The sequence below is a fragment of the Hyperolius riggenbachi genome, chromosome 5 (genome assembly GCF_040937935.1).
Source record: "Hyperolius riggenbachi isolate aHypRig1 chromosome 5, aHypRig1.pri, whole genome shotgun sequence".
Taxonomy (NCBI): domain Eukaryota; kingdom Metazoa; phylum Chordata; class Amphibia; order Anura; family Hyperoliidae; genus Hyperolius; species Hyperolius riggenbachi.
The window spans coordinates 251,931,722-251,954,057 of NC_090650.1; the positions used below are offsets into that span (position 1 = coordinate 251,931,722).

General features: G+C 41.4%; 1 protein-coding gene across 3 annotated transcripts in view; it reads left to right on the forward strand.

The window, feature by feature from the left end:
* The window catches only part of LOC137518657 (pyrimidine-specific ribonucleoside hydrolase RihA-like), a 286,828-nt gene that overhangs the window by 255,115 nt on the left and 9,377 nt on the right, over window positions 1-22,336 (forward strand). For all 3 annotated transcript variants that reach the window (XM_068236786.1, XM_068236785.1, XM_068236784.1), the window contains 3 exons: window positions 1,393-1,572; window positions 7,659-7,770; window positions 8,916-9,052. In XM_068236786.1, the coding sequence (XP_068092887.1) occupies window positions 1,393-1,572; window positions 7,659-7,770; window positions 8,916-9,052 (429 nt within the window). The remainder of the gene's footprint in view (window positions 1-1,392; window positions 1,573-7,658; window positions 7,771-8,915; window positions 9,053-22,336) is intronic.

Sequence of the window (22,336 nt, forward strand, 5' to 3'; positions counted from 1 at the left end):
TCTTAAAGGGAAGGTCCAAGCAAAAAAAAAAAATGAGTTTCACTTACCTGGGGCTTCTACCAGCCCCATGCAGCCATCCTGTGCCCTCGTAGTCACTCACTGCTGCTCCAGTCCCCCGCTGGCAGCTTTCTGACCTCGGAGGTCAGGGCCACATTGCATACATTTTTAGGGATTCCAGCTAGTGCAGGAACAAAAATGTACGCGTTGCACCACTAACGCGTAAAAATGTATGTGCTAATGTTCCTGCACTAGCGGGAATGTGTAAAAATGTACGCAATTCGGCCCTGACCTCCGAGGTCGGCAAGCTGCCAGCGGGGGACTGGAGCAGCAGTGAGTGACTACGAGGGCACAGGATGCCTACATGGGGCTGGTAGAAGCCCCAGGAAAGTGAAACTCATTTTTTTTTTTTGCTTGGACCTTCCCTTTAAATTAGAACGGTAACCAAGGATTGCACTTCATCCGAATCAGTAGCTGATACCCCCTTTACCGTGAGAATTTTTTTCCTTTTCTCAAACAAATCATCAGGGGCTTCTGTATGGCTGATGTTGTAGTGAAACCCCTCCCACAGTGTGATGTCAGCACCAGGGTGCTGACATCACACTGTGGGAAATAACCGCTGTTTCTAACTGCCACGAAATGCATCATCTCTTTCCACAGACATCACCTGCCAGCAGTAAAAATGTCGCCATGTGATAAATGTCAGAATGTAAATCAGGGAGAGGATGGGCACGGAGCGCTCCAGTGTTTTTAGTGTTTTTATATTTGTTCTCTTTTCTAAGCGTTTTGTACCAATAAAGATTGCTTTTTTACATGGTACCTGTGGAGTGATGGCACTAATTCCCTTTTTTTATTTAAATCAGGGAGAGGAACGATTTTACAATGGACAAACATGGACTAAATCATTTATAAGTAATTATTGTAAAAACTGAGCACTTTTTTTCATCATGTTTTCACTGCAGTTCCTTTTTAACATAATTGTATGCCTTTCCGTATGCGGTGCTAAGTTCCTTCTGACAATGTATTGTGTGTAAGACTTGCCTCCTAACAAACATTTGCAAGCTATAACATATAAAACATTTTTGCATGATATAATCTACAAAGAATAGTGCAGATTTCAATCCAGTTCAGGTTTCCGTTTAAAATGATTATTTTACTTACCTGAGGCTTCTTTGCGGCCCCCTTAGTCCGTGATGTCCCTCGGGGGTCCTCTGCGTCTCCTCCGTTCTCCCACTGGTGGCTCCGTTAGATGGACAACCCGCATGACCTTTACATTTGATGCATTAAAAGAAACCTAAATGGTGTATTGCTTAGGTGCTGTTGAGCATCACTTGTTTTTGAGAATATTTGAACTAGAAATGTAAATATTTTGTATCTAATTTCCTATTTTGATAGATCCCAGTTTACAAGGGAGCAGGCACTGCAATCTTGGGACACAACATCAATGCATCAGATTTCCATGGAAAGGATGGGCTTGGTGATGTACCAGATCCTCATGCCCCTGGGCTGGAACTGTTGCAAAAGGAACATGCTATCGATGCAATAAAGCGAATCACCAACCAATATACAGGCAAGGTAAGAACTGAAATTACTGGGGTTTATTTCTTTCTTTACAGTAATGGTTGATTCTTAAACTAAAGATATATATATAATATAATATAATATATATATATATATATATATATATATATATATATATATATATATATATATATATATATATATATATAATATAATAGATTTTATTTATTACTCACTCACAGGATCAGGAAACTTGCTATAGAGGCTTTGAGGGACAACAAGCAGTGCACAACAGAGCAGCTTCCCTTGGACAGAGAGCAAAAATAATAATGTGGTTGGTGCTGCTCCATGTTTCGAGTCATTAAAGGAATACTTAAGTCAAAAAAAAAAAATGACATTTACTCACCTGGGGCATCCCTCAGCACCCCGAAGCTGGATGGTGCCCTCGCAGCCCCGCTCCGATCGTCCTGTCCCCGCCGGCGGCTACTTCCGTTTCGGCGACAGCCGCCGACAGGCTGGGAACGCGGCTGATTTTCCGCGTTGGCTGGGAACGCGGAAAATCAGCCGCGTTCCCAGCCTGTCGGCGGCTGTCGCCGAACCGGAAGTAGCCGCCGGCGGGGACAGGACGATCGGAGCGGGGCTGCGAGGGCACCATCCAGCTTCGGGGTGCTGAGGGATGCCCCAGGTGAGTAAATGTCATATTTTTTTTTTGACTTAAGTATTCCTTTAACCTCTTGAGGACCGTAGGCTTACATTCCCCTAGTGACCAGGCTATTTTTTACCAATTAGGCCACTGCAGCTTTAACCTCCTTAGCGGTAACCCCGTGTGTGACACTGGGTAAGCCGCCGGAGGGTGCCGCTCAGACCCTGCTGGGCCGATTTAAATAATTTTTTTTTTGCTGGACGCAGCTAGCACTTTGCTAGCTGCGCCAGCACCCCGATCGCCGCCGCCGCCGCGCGCCCGATCGCGGCTATCCGGTGCGGCGCGCGCCCCCCCCCCCCCCAGACCCCTGCGCTGCCTGGCCAATGAGTGCCAGGCAGCGCCAAGGGGTGGATCGGGTCTCCCAATGACGTCCTGACGTCGGTGACGTCATCCCGCCCCGTCGCCATGGCGACGGGGGAAGCCCTCCAGGAAATCCCGTTCTTTGCCCTGGGCTCGCTACATGATTTAAAAAAAAAAAAAAAAAGCAAAAAAAAAACTGCTGCGCTGCCCCCTGGCGGTATTTTTCATACCGCCAAGGGGGTTAAGGCCTCGCTGCAGGGCTGTACAACTAATCACAGAAGTGATTTCATCCCCCCCCCCTTCTGCCCACCAACAGAGCTTTCTATTGGTGGGCTTTGATTCCTCCTGGGATGTTTGCTTGTTTTTTTACAAATATTTGTTTGTTTTTATAAATATTGCTATTTTTGTTTAAATTTAATTCCCACCCTCCCTCCCACCCCCCACCGCCAGCCAATCTAAGCGATTGGCTCTCATAGACATCAGCCTATGAGAGCCTATCGCTCCAGAGGGGACAGCAGTGTCACACGGCTGTCCCCAGTACAGGCTACAGCGCTTCCTTGGACCGCAGCGCTGTACAGTGTTATTAGCCGGCGGTTTCGACGTCTAACAGTCTCCTGTCGGCGATCACCGCTGGAAGACTGATGATGGAGCGGAGCTCCGTCATTCAAAGGGAGATGCCCGTGCAATCTCCTGCAAAAGGACTTGATGCCAATTGGTGTTAGGCGGTCCTGGGGCTGCCGCCGCGATTACGCCCATCGGTGTGACATTGTCATTGAGCAGTTAAAGATCCAACGTGCTGGATCCTTACTCGACATTGGGTGAGCAATGTACACTTTAGATACCAATCGTTAGCCGAAGTGGTTATCTGACGATTGAGATCTGTGTGTATGTACTGTAAAGCAAATTAGTAGCAATTAAGAATCTCATGTGGTTTTTCAGTACAGGATGAGTTAAAAACCTTGGGTTATCTATGAAAAAGAGCTTCTCAGAGCTAGTTGACTGACTTACTTGGTCAAATTCAGTGCTGTTTTCTGAAGAGCTTAAAGGATACATGCGGGGAAAGAAAGGAGTGTAGCTTTACTTACCTGGGGCTTCTTCCATCCCCTAGAAGTCTGTGTTCCTCACAGCAGTTCCTCTGTCATCCAGCCTTCTGCTGTCCACTCTGTAACTGCTTTGGTGGCATGTGCAGGGTGGTTGGGAGTGTCTGTGCAGGGGTACTTTGGAGACAGCAGAAAACCTGGATGACAGGGGACCTGCGGCAAGGGGCACAGATAGTATCCTTTAACTACTTGGAAACCCCCTAACGCTGATGGGCGTGGCAGCCCCAGGACCGCCCAACGCCAATTGGTGTCAAGTCCTGGGGCTGCAAGTTCCCAGGGAACGGCCGCGAGCATGTGCGATCATACCCTGCCACTTCACAGAACGGAGTTCCGTGATTAGCCTGCTAGCCGCCGATCGCGGCTAGCAGGCTGTTTGTAAACGAAAGGGGAAAGAAATCCCCTTTGTTTACATCCGTACAGCGCTGCAGTTCCCGGCAGCGCTGTACGAGATCGGCGATGCTTATGAGAGGCGGAACAGGACGGATCGCCGTCCTGTTCCATGAAGGTCACGGAGGAGGGAAGAGGAGGGAGAGAGAGCCTCATAGGCTTAGAAAACAAAAAAACAAAAAACTGCCACAGCGATCAGACACCTCAGGCGGCATGTCCCCTTAGGGACAAAAAAAGGATCAAAAAAAGAAGGGGAGTCTGATCGCTGGGCTCCATAGCTGGGCTGCACAGACAAGCTTAACAAAAAAGAGCCTGGTCGTTGGAGGGGGTTAACACTGCGGTCGTCAAGTGGTTAAACAGTGAGAGACAGCTTGAAATAATGTTTCACTGCATGGAAGTTCAAATGGTCATTATTAGCTCTGCTTTGTTTTACAGCTTTAAAGAGACACTGAAGCGAAAAAAAAATTATGATATTATGATTTGTATGTGTAGTACAGCTAAGAAATAAAACCTTAACCTATTTTGGTTCCTGGACGTAGAAACTACGTCCAGGAACCATGCGCGCTACCGCGGCCGATCGCGCGTGTGCACGCGTGCTCCCGGCCCGCGGTTTGTTAGCCAGGCAATCAGTGAATCGGGCTATGGTGCCCGATCACTGATTCCTCTCCCCTGCTGAAAAAGCGACAGCTTCTCTCAGAAGCTGCGCCTTTTCTGGCTGTAACGTATCCCATGCGTCACTCTAAGCTTGTGTTACGCTTAGAGTGACGTCATGTAAACAAACTCATGGCCACCATCTTGTGGCCAAAAAGTAATACTACAACTAAAAGTAAAAAAAAAAATGAAAATCAACACACATTTACATTATAAACCTATTGTTTACCTCCCACCCTCCCAAAACTACCCAAATAAAATGTTTAATATAAAAAAAAAAAATTACAATAAAAAAAAAATGTAAATATTTACCTAAGGGTCTAAACTTTTTAAATATCAATGTAAAGATGAAATATTTCTATATTGTTTTTTTAAACTTGTAAATAGTGATAGATGAAAAAATGCACCTTTATTTCCAAATAAAATATTGTCGCCATACATTGTGATAGGGACATAATTTTAACGGTGTAATAACCGGGACATATGGGCAAATACAATACGTGAGTTTTAATTATGGAGGCATGTATTTTTTTTAAACTATAATGGCTGAAAACTGAGAAATAATGAATTTTTTCCGTTTTTTTCTTATTCTTCCTGTTAAAATGCATTTACAGTAAAGTGGCTCTTAGCAAAATGTACCCCCCAAAGAAAGCCTAATTGGTGGCGGAAAAAACAAGATATAGATCAGTTCATTGTGATAAGTAGTGATAAAGTTATAGGCTAATGAATGGGAGGTGAACATTTCTCAAGTGAAAACGACGGAACGCGAATGGGTTAAGAACAGATACATCAGTCTAATTGTTTTTAGTACAGGAAGAGTTAAGAAACTCCAGTTGTTATCTCTATGCAAAAAAAGCCATTAAGCTCTACGACTTTCAAAGTCGTGGAGAGGGCGGACTTCTGACTTTTATTATCTCAACTGTTTTTTTTTTCTCTGCCAGAGGAGAGGTCATTAGGTTACAAGACTGCTCTGAAAGAATCATTTTGAATGCTGAGTGTTGTGTAATCTGCACATATTAGAAAATGATGCAATGTTAGAAAAAACACTATATACCTGAAAATAAAAATATGAGAATATTTTCTTTGCTGCTAATCTTCTAGTAATTATTTATAGTACACAACAAATTCATTATATCATTTTTTTTTTTCACTTCAGTGTCTCTTTAAGTATTGTGTGGATTCGAAACTGCAACTGTGACAGTCTGATATGTTATTAACAAACAACAACTATATAACTGAAAATAAAAATGACTTTTTTTTTCTTTGCTACTATTGTTCTATGTATTAGTTGTACTACTCATATAATTCGTTTAGATGTGTGATATAACTTGGATCTCTGTAATCATACTGATCATACAATCATACATAATGATACATATATCATTAAATCCTGAGGAAGTGAGGCTGCATCTTGAGAAAAGTGATCTTAAAATGTTTGTTTTTTATATATTGCTTATAAAATATAAAAACAAATCTTGCCTTAAACATATCTGAATAATTTCTATTGGTATTAAGTCCTATCAGATTGCCTAGATTAGGCCACAGGCTGTTGATTCACTTTACACCTGGTCAATGAAGATATCCTTGTAATTATAAATCGCCTTTCTGTTCACGTCTGGTGGACTAAATTCTGATGCAAAGTATTTTCTGACCACTGTGCTGTTTACTAGATCCAAAGTGATTTAGCTGTGTCTCTCTAGGTTACTATCTTAGCTCTTTGGAGGACTGTAGCCACCAATTCTTTAGTTACTTTGGGTATAGCCAACATGGTTTATGGGGATGCATTTGCAACCCCCTAAGTAAATGAAAGTCCAGGTCCTATGAAATAACAGAAACTGTTAACTTTGCTTTATTTCTGTTTGTTCTATGCAACATTTAGAACCATTGAGGGCCGTCAATTTTTAAAGTATCAAACATTGTAGAAAATGTTTAGTTCTTTAATCCCTATAAACTGATAATTGAAAACCCTTAGGTCCAGGGGCGTATCTGGGTAATATAGCGCCTATGGCAAAAACTTAAATAGCGACCCATATCCATTTGTGCACCATATCCAATTGTGCCCCATATACATACTGAAGGTATCCCTCCAGTATTGATAGCCAGAGGTACCCCCAGTACCCCAAAATTAGCCCCCAGTATTGTTAATCAAAGGTAGCCCCCAGTGCAGGTCACCAGAGTTAGCCACCCAGTATAAGTAGCCAGGTAGCCAGAGGTCGTCCCCTAGGATAGATAGCCAGATGTAGCCCTTCCTGTATAGGTAGTCAACAAGTTTAGGTTGCCCTCCCAGCATAAGTAATTAGATGAGTGCTCCCCCCCTGTAGGTAGCCCCTGAAGTATAGGTTGCTAGAGTTAGTCCCCCCAAGTATAAGTTATGAGCTGCATTTATCAATATGGTGGTGGAGCATGTAGGAGGAAGAGTCAGCAATAGGCGCCCTTAGTGTTGTGGCGCCCATGGCACAAACCATCCCTGCACCCCTCTAGATACGCCTCTGCTTAGGTCCATTCAAAACACAGAGTAAATAATTGTTCCATGTGTATGCACTATGCAAGTGTCAAGTCATGATCCAGTCCACACCAAAAATCAAACGGCAGTGTGACAACTATATCACAGACTTCCACTTTCTCAGAGGACCTTGCACAAAGTGACAAAACAGTTTTGTCACTTTGTGCATGGGCCTCTGAGGAAGCTGAAGCTCAATAAGAAGCCAATGATCTTTCCTGTAACAGAGTACATGAACCTTGCCTTACATCAAATTGAAATTATTAGCATCTCATTGACATCTGTAATTTTTTACAAATTTGCATACATGGTTCTTATGTTGTGAGACATCTGTGACCTCTCATTTTATGTTTACATCTTCCTATGTCTTCTTTGCATTCATTATTTTATTCTCTCTCTCTCTCTCTCTCTCTCTCTCTCTCTCTCTCTCTCTCTCTCTCTCTCTCTCTCTCCACTATCTTAATAGCAACTTAATTGTATGCACGTTCTTGTTTCTTAGATTACTTTGGTGGCTACTGGCCCACTGACCAATCTGGCTTTAGCTATAAGGATGGATCCAACTATCCCTTCAAAACTGCGCTCCTTATACATAATGGGTGGAAATATGGAATGTAAGTTTCAGATTATAGTGGTATCTCTGGCTGTATACAAAAACATGTTTGGGTATTGAGGTGCTGTTTTTTCATTGAGTTCCCATACATTCTTTTTTTCTACTAATAAAGCATACGGTTTGGGGAATTTGAATGGCAAATGACTGACTACCTATCTTTATGTACTGTAAGACAGTTTCTCAACATTTTATTGGTATGTACCCCTTTTAAAACCCTGTACTCAACAAGTACCCCCTAACCAAGTACCCCTTGACAAACATATATTTAATCGTAGAACGACAATTGGTTCTGATCAATTTCACAGCATTTACTATTTATTTTAATTAGCTAAAACACTAATTTGATATTGTGTAACCACTTAAAGACAAGCTGACTTATGAAAATGTCCTGCTAGAGCCTCTTAATGGCTCCAGGAATTTTTTATAAGTCAGTGCTGCAGCCGCTATGCACGTTTACGTGAAATAGTGAAATCAAAATACGCCTTTATTTCCAAATACTATATTGTCACCATACTTTGTACTAGGGACATAATTAAAATCTTGTGATAACCAGAACAAATAGGCAGATAAAATGTGTGGGTTTTATGCACAGTAGCAGTGCTTATATTAAAACTATAGGGGATAAAATTGGGGAAATAGTGTATGTTTTCAGGTTTTCCTTGTTTTTCCCTTTAAAATGCATAGAAAATAAAGTAATTACTGAAAACAACAAGAAAGCAACAAGGTGGTTGAAAAAAACAAGATACAGATCATTTCATTGTGATTAGTAGTGATTAGGCTATTGGCAAATGAAAGGGATGAGCAGTGAAAGGTGAAAATCGCTCTTGTTCGTTAGAGTAAAAACTGCTTTGGGGTGAAGTGGTTAAATAAGATTTATCATTTTCTAAAACTCTAAATTTGTTGTTCTTTGTTAAGTATATAAAGCCTAAATACTCCCTGGAACCATCAGAAGTACCCCTGGGGTGCGCGTACCACACGTTGAAAACTTAGGCTGTAAGACAACAGGTGTAAAGTAATGTAAAGATTTACATACTCAGTGATTTTCTTCAAAGCAACCAATGCAGTTCTTTGAACTTTACACTTTTTCTTTTCTTTTTTTTATTTATACCTATTGTAGTTTTTTTTTTTTTTTTTTTTTTTTTTTAGCAAGAGGGAACACTACAGCTACAGGGGAATTCAACTTCCTTGCAGATCCAGAAGCTGCTTACATTGTTCTGAATGAATACTCGTGCCCGACCTACATTGCAACCTGGGAACATTCATGTCGCTCCAAGCTTCCATGGGTAAGTGTTGTTTTCAAATAGCCATGAAAAATTGGTGCATATTACTTGTGTTCAGTTTTACACATTTTCTTGGGAAAAAAAAAACATTTGCGGTAAACATAACACCTAACAGTGGTATTCATTCAGCGTTTTTTTTTTTGTTTGGTTTGTTTGCTTTTACCTTTATTCCTCCAGTTATTCCTCCAGTTATATATGTGTGTGTATATGTATATATGTATGTATTATATATATATATATATATATATATATATATATATATATATATATATATATATATATATATATATATATATATATATATATATATATATTTATATATATATATATATATATATATATATATATATATATATATGTGTGTGTATGTATGTATATACAGTGGAGGAAATAATTATTTGACCCCTCACTGATTTTGTAAGTTTGTCCAATGACAAAGAAATGAAAAGTCTCAGAACAGTATCATTTCAATAGTAGGTTTATTTTAACAGTGGCAGATAGCACATCAAAAGGAAAATCGAAAAAATAACCTTAAATAAAAGATAGCAACTGATTTGCATTTCATTGAGTGAAATAAGTTTTTGAACCCCCTACCAACCATTAAGAGTTCTGGCTCCCACAGAGTGGTTAGACACTTCTACTCAATTAGTCATACACACACACATACATACATATATATATATACATACATACATACATACATACATACATACATACATACATACATACACACATATATACACATATATACACATATATACACATATATACATATATATATATATATATATATATATATATATATATATATATACATACATACATACATACATACATACATACATATATATATATATATATATATATATATATATATATATATATATATATATATATATATATATATATATATATGCGTACATACACACACACACACACACACACACACACACACACACACACACACACACACACACACACACACACACACACACACACACATATATATATATATATACAGTGGAGGAAATAATTATTTGACCCCTCACTGATTTTGTAAGTTTGTCCAATGACAAAGAAATGAAAAGTCTCAGAACAGTATCATTTCAATGGTAGGTTTATTTTAACAGTGGCAGATAGCACATCAAAAGGAAAATCGAAAAAATAACCTTAAATAAAAGATAGCAACTGATTTGCATTTCATTCAGTGAAATACGTTTTTGAACCCTCTAACAGTAAAAGACTTAATACTTAGTGGAAAAACCCTTGTTTGCAAGCACAGAGGTCAAACGTTTCTTGTAATTGATGACCAAGTTTGCACACATTTTAGGAGGAATGTTGGTCCACTCCTCTTTGCAGATCATCTCTAAATCCCTAAGGTTTCGAGGCTGTCTTTGTGCAACTCTGAGCTTGAGCTCCCACCATAGGTTTTCTATTGGATTAAGGTCCGGAGACTGACTAGGCCACTCCATGACCTTAATGTGCTTCTTCTTGAGCCACTCCTTTGTTGCCTTTGCTGTATGTTTTGGGTCATTGTCGTGCTGGAACACCCATCCACGACCCATTTTCAGTTTCCTGGCAGAGGGAAGGAGGTTGTCGTTCAGGATTTCACGATACATGGCTCCGTCCATTTTCCCGTTAATGCGATTAAGTTGTCCTGTGCCCTTAGCAGAAAAACACCCCCAAAGCAAAATGTTTCCACCCCCATGCTTGACGGTGGGGACGGTGTTTTGGGGGTCATAGGCAGCGTTTTTCTTCCTCCAAACACAGCGAGTTGAGTTAATGCCAAAGAGCTCTATTTTGGTCTCATCAGACCACAGCACCTTCTCCCAGTCACTCACAGAATCATTCAGGTGTTCATTGGCAAACTTTAGACGGGCCTGCACATGTGCCTTCTTGAGCAGGGGGACCTTGCGAGCCCTGCAGGATTTTAATCCATTGCGGTGTAATGTGTTTCCAATGGTTTTCTTGGTGACTGTGGTCCCTGCTAATTTGAGGTCATTCTCTAACTCCTCCCGTGTAGTTCTAGGATGCTTTTTCACCTTTCTCAGAACCATCGACACCCCACGAGGTGAGATCTTGCGTGGAGCCCCAGAGCGAGGTCGATTGATGGTCATTTTGTGCTCCTTCCATTTTCGAACAATCGCACCAACAGTTGTCACCTTCTCTCCCAGCTTCTTGCTAATGGTTTTGTAGCCCATTCCAGCCTTGTGCAGATCTACAATTTTATCTCTGACATCCTTGGACAGCTCTTTGGTCTTTCCCGTGTTGGAGAGTTTGGAGTCTGCTTGATTGATTGATTCTGTGTACAGATGTCTTTTATACAGGTGACTAGTTAAGACAGGTGTCCTTAATGAGGGTGACTAATTGAGTAGAAGTGTCTAACCACTCTGTGGGAGCCAGAACTCTTAATGGTTGGTAGGGGTTCAAAAACTTATTTCACTCAATGAAATGCAAATCAGTTGCTATCTTTTATTTAAGGTTATTTTTTCGATTTTCCTTTTGATGTGCTATCTGCCACTGTTAAAATAAACCTACCATTGAAATGATACTGTTCTGAGACTTTTCATTTCTTTGTCATTGGACAAACTTACAAAATCAGTGAGGGGTCAAATAATTATTTCCTCCACTGTATATATATATATGTGTGTGTGTGTGTATATGTGTGTATGTATGTGTGTATGTATGTATGTATGTGTGTATGTATGTATGTATGTATATACATGTATGTATGTATGTATATACATGTATGTATGTATGTATATACATGTATGTATGTATGTATATACATGTATGTATGTGTGTATGTATGTATGTATGTATGTATATACATGTATGTATGTATGTATGTATATACATGTATGTATGTATGTGTATGTATGTACATACATGTATGTATGTGTGTGTATGTATGTACATACATGTATGTATGTGTGTGTATGTATGTACATACATGTATGTATGTGTGTGTATGTATGTATGTATATACATGTGTATGTATTTTATTTATATATATATATATATATATATATATATATATATATATATATATATATATATATATATCCAAAGTTCTATACCATTTCAAATGCTGTTCCAAAGCATCCTAATTACCCTAATTAATTGGGAACAGCTGTTTTAATCTACTCAACAAGTGAAAAACAGCAGCTCTCTGCAGGTGGTTTGTGGACAGTCATGGCTAAGACAAAGGAGCTCAGTGAGGACCTGTGGCTCCGCATTGTGGCTGCTGGCAAGTCAGGAAAGGACTAAGGCCATTTCTAAATGTTTTCAAGTGCCAGTGGCTACATTGCAAAGCATTATTAAAAAAAAAAAAAAATATGTTCCACACTGTGGGAAATCTCAGAGGACATGGTTGGAAGCCAAAAGTGACACTTGTGCTGGCCAGGAGGATAGGGAGAGAGGTGAAAAAGTATCTAAGGATCCACCACCACGGCCATCCTGGTGAATCTGGGCTCTGCTGGTAGCAGTCTCAGGGCAGACACTGCACACTGATGGGTTCCATGGATGCAGACCAAGGAGGATGCCACTTCTCCAGATAAGGCATACAAAAGCTCGCATGGCCTTTGCAAATGCTCATCTGGACAAAGTAGACTTCTGGTCTTCTGTGTTATGGTCAGTTGAAACAAAAATTTAATTGTTTGGTCAGTGATGTTTTTTTCTTTGGTGTAAAAAAAGAAGCCTTCAACCCAAAGAACACCATCCCCACTGTCAAACATGGTGGTGGGAACCTAATGTTTTTCAGCCAATGGACGAGGGAACCTAATCACAGTAAACAGCACTATGAAAAAAGAGGAATACATGAGGATTCTCAACAACATCAGGCAGTCTACATAGAAACTTGGCCTTGGGCACCAGTGGACATTTCAGCATGACAATTACCCAAAACACACAGCAAAAGTGGTGAAGAAATGGTTAGCAGACAACATTAACGTTTTGGAGTGGCCCAGCCAGAGTACTGACTTCAATCCAATTGAGAATCTGTGGAGGGAGCTAAAGATGAGGGTGATGGCTGAAAGACCCTCCAACCTGAAAGATTTGGAGCTCATGGATATTGTAATGTCTTCATCGCACTCCCCACAATGTTGTCTGGACTCTAAAGGTAATTCAAAGTCTGCAAATCCAGTATTATCATTGCCCTTAGCAATCACCAATCAGGAATTAAAGAAAGAAAACCCTGTATCACAGTCTGTTAAAAGGGATTCTCAAATTACTACTTTCTTACCACCACAATCCAGTTCAAGTTCTGCTTCTGTGATTAACAGTCCTGTAACTTCAGTCACTCCGTTGTCCATAGCAACGTCAAACCAAGCTTTACCTAACAAACTTGCATCTTCACAGGAAATGGACTCTATTACAGTGCATCTGCCTCAACCTTGTCCAGATTCTGTTTCTGAGATGAAACATTCTTCAGTCTTCAAATCTGTTACCCTTGACAACCGCTGCTTCAAATATTTCTCAATCTCAGCAATTCAGTCAGTCTGCTACAGTAACCTCTACCTTGCAAATGGACTTCCAAATAAAACTAAAACAAATGCATTTGAATCTGTTCAAGGCCATTGCTGTTCCAAGTATTACTTGTGGGTTAAGAGGCTCTATGCATCCATGTGACCATCTCTTTCATTCCTCAAATTGGGGGCCCAGATCATTATGTACGTTACTCACTTCTTCATCTGCCGCTAATACCCAAGTGTTGGACCCTGTTGTACAACCCTTGTCTGCCAGTCTGTTAGAGCCAAAGACTTAGGCCTCGATTCATAAAGCATTCCCGCATGCGGGAATGCTGAAAACGGCACACTTTACCGACCACACAGCAGAATCTTTATTCATAAAGGCTTTTTCCGCATGAAAAGCCGACATTCGCGAGCAGAGTGATAAATCACCGCCTTGCGCGGTGATTATCATAGCAAAAGTAACAATTAGTCAATTCATAAAGATTAGAGGTAGCGGTATGCGGACGGGTATTACCACTACCTCTGATGTGGCGAGAAGCGTGTGGAATACATTGCAGTGAATGGGACAGACCTCCTAAGCAGCTGCAGAGAGAACACCGCACGGAGGGATTCCGCCTGCTTCTCCTGTTTCCGCATGCCTACCGACAGCCTAACGCCTGCCTACAGCGGAATATCTCCGCATGCCTGTCACAACTAGCAAAATTTTTATGAATTAGCACCCTGAAGGCTGAAATACCGACAGCGGTGTTTCCCCGCTCGACGTTACCTTCCCGACAGCACTTTTATGAATCGAGGCCTATGTTTACTTGTCCATGTTATTTCCCAGCCTGATTCAATTGTATGTCAGGTTTCTAATGAGGACTCTGAGAAATTGTATTGCAGCTTGATTATGTTAAAGATCAACTACTTTTGCTAAAGATGTTTCTGTTATTGAACCTGTACCTGTGCTAGGGCCAGTCTGTACCAAGACTGTAAGTGCACACACCATACCAGAGCTGGTTGTTAAGGAGATCCAGCCAGAGCTGGTGAATGCCATGTCAAGAGGTACAGACCCAGAGCCTGCACCTATGTGTAACCATGAATTAATGTTGGTTAACCTTGTATCAGTGCCGGGGCCAGTCTGTGTTAAACCCGTGGCTACCAATACCATGCCAGAGTCAGTTGTTAGAGACAGACTCAGTGCTGGTATGTCAAAAGCCAATGGGTACAGACCCAGTGCCTGCACCTGTGTTTACTAATTAATCTGTCTTTGATAATTTTGATCCTGTTTCCCAGTCTGTTAAGTGTATGTCTTCTAAAGATTATATCGTTCTTGAATCTCTTGCAAATTCTGATCTGGAAGGTAAAATAGAACATGCATCTGAGTTTCTCAAGTCTGAAGCTATACCAGACAGTACTGCGTTTGAGTGCACCAAGTGTGAGTCAGTCAATCCGAGGAAGGACTGTGCCAGTCTCAGAATGCACTATACCAGTATATACAGTCACTGTTGGTACGGTGCATACAGTTTCTGAAGGTATCGACTCTGTCAGTCAGTGAAGGCTGAGTTGGTATCAGCTTGTGCCAAATACAAAGAGCATGGGACTTTATCTCTTGATGTTTCCAAGTTTGAGGATGAACTTGTCTGATATGAATGGAAATGTTGTGCATGAACACTAGCAGTTCGCAGTCTAGCAGTTCGCAGTCTAGCAGTCCGCAGTCCAGCTGTTCTCAGTCTGTTTGTATTTTTATGTCTGCTGAACCTTTAGAGGGTCAGCATGTGTATTTTGACCCCCTCAGTTATGACAATTTGTCTAATTTTCTGTTTTTTTCTGAGGTCACAGCTGAGGCCTGTGTTCCAGCATGCCCAGATGTTGTCCTTGTGCCAGCATGCCCAGATGTTGCCCTTGTATCTGCATGCCCAGTCGCTGCCTGTGCTCCAGATTGCCCAGATGTTGCTCTTGTATCTGCATGCCCAGTCACTGCATGTGCTCCAGAATACCCAGATGTTGCTCTAGAGATGGCGTGCTCAGTAGTTGATTATGTCCCAGCATGCTCGGATACTGCTACTGTCCTTGTCTTACTCAGACACAGTTGCCATGTCTTATGAACCAAGCTATGGGGTCTCTTCTGGTACTTCCATAGGTCTTGGAGGACCGACTGGTATGCCGGAGGAGTGCTCCATTCTTCTGCGAACTCTGGATGACTTTGACAGGTTTCTAGAGCTTTCAGAAAAAATGAGACCTGGCTCTGTAGGTCAGGTTAGCAGTCGCTCTGAAGGTTCCGGTTTAACTGGGCATCGCTCTGAAGGTTTCAGTTTACCTGGGCATCGCTCTGAAGGTTTCAGTTTACCTGGGCATCGCTCTGAAGGTTCTGGTCTAACTGGGCATCGCTTTTGAAGGTTTCGGTTCTATTGGGTATAGCTGACAGGAATGATTTTGATGGTATACTGCTTATGTTATGTTGAGACATTTCTGTGGTTTCTCTGTCTGGAAGGCACCCGGAGGATGCCTTTAAGGGTGGGGGGTACTGTCAGGATTCCCTGCCTCTGCAGTGATCAGTAAGCACTGGAGCGGTGCAATTTGCATATGCATGTGTCAGGACTCTGTTACTGCAGCAATGAGCTGGCAGTGACCTTAATACAATTTGCATATGCATGGAAGTGTTCCATCACCTGCAGGGTAATTGCTCCATTAGCGGAAGCATTTAGCATCCTGAGTTCCCAGCAGGCTTTGATGTTGCATTGCATTGTCTAGCCTAGCTTAGTGCAGCTGGACCTCAACCTCTCTGTTCGCTGACTCGTGTATCTGGTGTTTATGTCCTGAGTTCCTGTATCCTAGTTCCCATGTCCTAGTTCCTTTTCTGGGTATGTGGATTCCAAGCCTGTGTTCCTGTTGATGTCCTGAGCTCTTGGAGGTTATGCCTGTATGTCTGTTCCTGCTCTGTGTATCTGGACTTCATGCCTGAATACCTGTTCATGTCCTTAGTATCTGGATTCCTTGCCTGTATGCATGCTCCTGGTTAAACCTGTATACTTGTTCCTGGATAACCTGCATGTCTGTTCCTGATTCAATTTGCATATCTGTTCCCGGACTTGTATCCGTTTGCCAGTCACTGGGTAATATTCCTGCTTATTGATCTTGAACTTGTAGCAACCTGTTCCTGCATCATGTTTTGGAAACCCTGCTTTGAACATTGCATGTACCTTTCACTGTAAACAAACATCAGTTGCATCAAATCCTGGACGTCTGCATATATTTGGGAGTTACCAACTGCACAGAGCATGGCCAAGTGTGACAGTCTGCAATTAAAGGAAGCGTTTGATTGCTGTAATAGCCAATAAAGGCTTTTCTATTGATTATTGGGAAGGGCATGAATAATTTTGGACTGGACACTTTTTGCACAAATGTAAATAAAAGCTGAGGAAAAAAATGTTTTTTTTTTTCCACAATAATGCCTCTTGTACATTCTCATTATCTTTTGTGAGATACCAATGTAATTTCCCGTCAAAAAATTACTTGCTGGTTGAATAAAAGTAACTTTAAGTCAAAATTTGCCAGGGGTATGAATAATTGTGAGCAGATCGATTTGAAAAAATTCCATAAATAGTTGCCTTAGGGACTGTTTTGTAATATGTACTAAAATAGTAATTTACCCTCATGACATACATAAGGGTTTATAATTGATGGGACACAAAAAAACAGAACAGAAAAAATACACCTTTATTTCCACATAATAAATTGACGCCATACATTGTACTAGGGACATAATTTAAATGTTGTGATAGCTGGGACTTATAGGCAAATAAAATGGGTGGGTTTTATTTATAGTAGTATTGCTTATTTTAAAACTATAGGGGGATGAAATTGGAGAAATAGTGTATTTTTTTTCTTTTTTTGTGTGTGTATTTGCCTATAAAATGCATACAAAATAAAGTAATTACTAAAAAGCAGTACCACTCAAAAAAAAGCTTAATTTGGGGCAAAATAAAACAAAACAAAAAAAAGATAATAGATCATTTACGTGTGAGTAGCACGCACCACCGCTTAAACACTGGACGCGGATACGAGTCCAGACAGACTTAAGCGGCCCCTATCTGGATGAGTATACTCATCCAGATAACCTTAAAGAGGAACTGCCGCGAAAATCTTAAAATTGAAAACACATATAAATAAGAAGTACATTTCTTCCAGAGTAAAATGTTGCTGTCACTTACAGTAGGTAGTAGAAATCTGACATTACCGACAGATTTTGGGCTAGTCCATCTCTCCATAGGGGATTCTCAGCATGGCCTCTATTTTTTATAAAGATATTCCCTGAAAAATCTTTATACAAAGATGCTGGCCAGCCTCCCTGCTCACTGCACACTGTTTTGCATTTGGACAAAGCAACTGCCACTCACTAAGTGCTTTTAAAAATAAAGAAACCCCCCCCCCCCCCCCCCCCATGAGAAGATGGGCTAGTCAAAAATTTGTCGGCAATGTCATATTTCTACTACCTACTGTAAGTGACAGCAACATAGGAGAAAAGTAATTTATGGCTCATTTAACTCAGGAAGAAATGTACTTCTTATTTATATGTGTTTTTCAATTTTAAGATTTTCGCGACAGTTCCTCTTTAAGTAGTTGAATTCAGTTTCTTCAACATACAAAAACTGTAAAAATTTGTCTCGCCCTGTTCGGTCTTGACACATGTCACTACAGCGTTGTGGCATTTAGTTTACTGTTCTATTTGTGTAGTTTATAAAGTTTAACCACTAGATGGCATAAAAGAATCATTTTGAAATACCTTGCAGCTCTTTAGTCTGATTTTCCACTAAGTCCAGCATGTGTGCTTTTTCTGTACACTGCACATGGTAATTTTTATTTATTTAAGTATTTATATAACACTGACATATTATGCAGCGCTGTACAGAGTACGGTATATTGTCTTGTCACTAACTGTCCCTCAGAGGGGCTCACAATCTAGGCCCTACCATAGGTATGTATCGTATAGTGTAGTGCCAATTTAGGGGGAAGCTTATCTGTATGTTTTTTTTGGGGGGATGTGGGGGGGAAACCGGAGTGCCCAGAGGAAACCCACGCAGACGGGGAGAACATACAAACTCTTTGCAGGTGTTGAACTGGCTGGGATTCGAAACTGGGGACCCAGCGCTGCAAGGCAAGAGGGTTAACCACTACACCACTGTGCTGCCCCAGACTCTATCATATTTATTAGCAGAGTACAGTAGTTGTCATACCCAGAATTATTTGTGGTATGCTCAGCGTTGGACATAGTGCAAATACATACAGGGAGTTACGGACATTGACAGGCAATAGACCTTAGGCTTAGGATTCATTGATGCAGGGATGCCAGTGAGGGAGGATGGAAGGTTTTACTGGGGAAGGGGCTTGAGTTCAGGAGGACAGTTTGGGGGAAGAAAGTGTTCCTGTGCTTGAAGGTTTTGGTGGGGATGATTCTGTATCGGCAGTCTGAGGGAGAAGGTTAAAGAAACGACTGCTGGGGTGGAAAGGGTCCTGCATTATCCTGTTATGCCTGGATGTCTGGAGAAGGTCCAGCGGTGGCAGAGGTGACCCAATGATCCTCTCTGCAGCATTTATTACTCTTGGGAGTTTGCTCGGCAAAATTAATAAAAAGGTTTTGAATAGAATCTATTGCGAATGTATTGCGGTACAAAGTTTAAAAAGAGCAGTTCAGTGACTAACCCTATGCAGGTGGCATATGTTGTAAAGTAGAACAAACCTACATACAACTTTTATGCTAGTAACAAAACAGAAATATAAAAAGTAAACAATCTTGGGACAGAGATGGCATAAAGGGATCAGGGATGCTATATATAAAAATAAAATTAAACAAAAAAAGAGATACGACAGTCCGACATTGTTAAGCTTGGTGGTATATCCTCCACAGTCAGCACGGAGTATATATCCTGACGTGAAGGAGGTACACACGCTAGCACAAGGAACCAGGATATCCCCAGTTTTAGTGGAGGAGTGGACTGACTTCAACAGGAGATGTGGCGCACAGAGCAGGCGTAGATCCGAACAGCCACAAACAATCCTTCCACTATAGTGGCTCAGCGCAAGGTAGCGCTGAGCGCATAAACCAGAATTCAGAAGATCAGGACAGGTAACAGAATGAACGCTTGCTAACTAGTCACTGCTTAAGTGACAGCAAACGTCCAAGCCAAGACAGACTGGAATGAGGCAGCCAATGCAAATGCAGCGGTGACGTGCCTCACAAGGACAGGACAAAATAGTCGGGAAATAGAGACAGACGTAATACAAATATACAATAGGCATGATTTCCTAGCGTATTACGATTACAGCTATCAATGAACTACAAACGACTAACTGACATATGTATATATCGGCGATAAACCGATATATGACATAAGCAAAGAACACTGACTAAGAACTGGGGCAGGACTAGAAACAGGACTGAACTAGCTAAGCACGGGTGATCACGATACGCGCAACCTACCAAAACGTGCTGGAAACTAACTGACTGAACACAGGATATAAACAGTTCGAGTACATATATATCAGCGACACTGATATATTAACGTAACACGAATACAAAGAAAATAACAAACATGCTAGTATGCGTGTATATTGGCGATGAACCGATATATGATGCAAGACAAGCAAAGTAACAACTTCTGATAACGAGCAGAACTAGGAGGACTCGCTGACCCCTTCGCAGGAGTCAGCGCAGTCCACACGGACTAGGAACGAGGTGGGGGCCGGACAGAGTAACAGACAGAATCTGAGACTATGATAGCCCATGGAACACTGCGGGCACGTTTCCACTAGAGCGAATCCGCATGCGTTGTCCGCATGCGGATTCGCAAAACCAATACAAGTGGATGGCCCTGTTTCCACTTGTCAGTTTTCTTCTGCGTTTTTCTGTGCAGGATTTTTCTGCACGGTAGAGCCTGCAGAATTCGCCTGCGTGTGGAATGCAGGCGAATCGCAGGCAATGTATTTAATAGGGAAATCGCATGCGTTTTTTGCATGCGTTTTTTCCACGATTTCGCATGCGATTTCGCATTGAAAGTAATGTTAAATGACACAGGCAGTGACATGGTTAAAATCGCATATACCCTGCCTATGCGAAATTGCATGCGAAATCGCGGCAAAAACGCATGCGAAATCGCATCCGCATGCGATTTCGTCAGCGGTGCTATGCAGCGATTCCGCACCGCACTAGTGGAAACGGGCCCTGCAGGAAGCAGTCCTTTATACTGAGGTCATCCAATGGGAGCAGACATGCAGATTCCCACACAGGTGAATGGTAATCAATCACAGGTTGACAGCAGGAAAGGGCAGACAATGATATGCAGCCTGCAAGAAAAGGATTGCAGCTCCATTGCAACAGACAATGTTTGTTTTCACAAAAGCATATTAATCTGTCTTTAACTTCATCGCGACTGCAGATGGAATCAACGCTCAGTGTAAGAGCACGCAAAACTATGCGAGCAAATGCACGCAAAGAAATTAAAAACTGCTTGTCTTCAGTAAAACTGCAGCCAGCAGTACATGCTACAGAAGTGATCATAACAGACATTATCAGCATGGTCTACCCAGGGAGTCCAAGTTTTAGTAAATTGGGGCATGCAGTCTTCGACTATAGCCACCATACATTTGTAAATCATTAGACGGTGAACCCGAGCTATTACCAAGGCTAATTCCAGCTTGGAGTCCTTCCATTTGGAGGCCAAATATGAGCAGCCCGATATTAACTATGTGCTGGACTAGGCGATGGGTGGGATGTCACATTGTGATTGGTTTATTTCCAAGAAGTAGCACTGAAGGAACCAGGGGAAGGGACTTATTAATACAGTAGAAATCAGATTGTTAAGTTGGGTCCAGAACGGAGAGACTACTGGGCAGACCCACCACGTGATAAAATGAACTTTAGCCCCACACCACCTATAGCACTGGTCAGGCCTTTATAGGGTAGATTTTGTTCACCTTGGCTGGTATTTGTTATGCACAATGGAGAACTTTGAGGTTTGTCTCAATTAGGGAATAGTAATAACTACCCTTCATGAGAGTTTCAAAACGGGTCCCCACTTTGCAACTGAAACTTGCTGGCCAAGATCACCATTCCATTTATCGAATAGTGGAGCCATCTTTTGGATAGGGTGGACAGCTAGGAGACTGTTAAGATCTAATTTGATTGGATTTCTTGATCCAAAAGCAAATAACGCTCAATATTCCAGTACGATCAAATGTTTTAATCAAATTGGGGTAACATTTAACAGAAACATTGTAATGTGGCCACCTTTGTAGAGTTTCAACAAAATAAAACTGAAATTGTAGTTGTGACTCATGAATAGACCAAAATCTTTTTTTTTTTTTTTTCCTCTCTCTAACCTGCTGTAGCCTGAACCTCCTTGGTAATGGAGGCTCAGGCTACAGCGGCGGCGGCAACAGCTCCTATGTCCTCCTCTCAGTCGCACCCACCCGTGGCAGCGGTGGTAAGTCCTCCAGTGGAGGAAAAAGCTGACTTTATCTTCTAGGTTAATCTTTGTGCACATTTACCTATTATTTTGTTTGTTTTTTTTGCAACCTAAAACTGAGTCCAGGCCTAATACTAATCCACCACCTAAATATAAAGGACGTGGATTTTGTAATATTAAAATGCCTATTGATTTCCCTAAGAATGCTTGTCTGCCTTGCACTGAATCTGTCATTGCCTCTGAAGCTTCAAAGATTCTTAAAGGGGTGATGGATTCAGTAATGGATTCTGTTTAAATGTATGCAGGGTTTCCTGCATACCCTTTTTAAGAATCCTTTGTTGTTCCCAGTCAGGAAGCTCCCGATCCTGGTC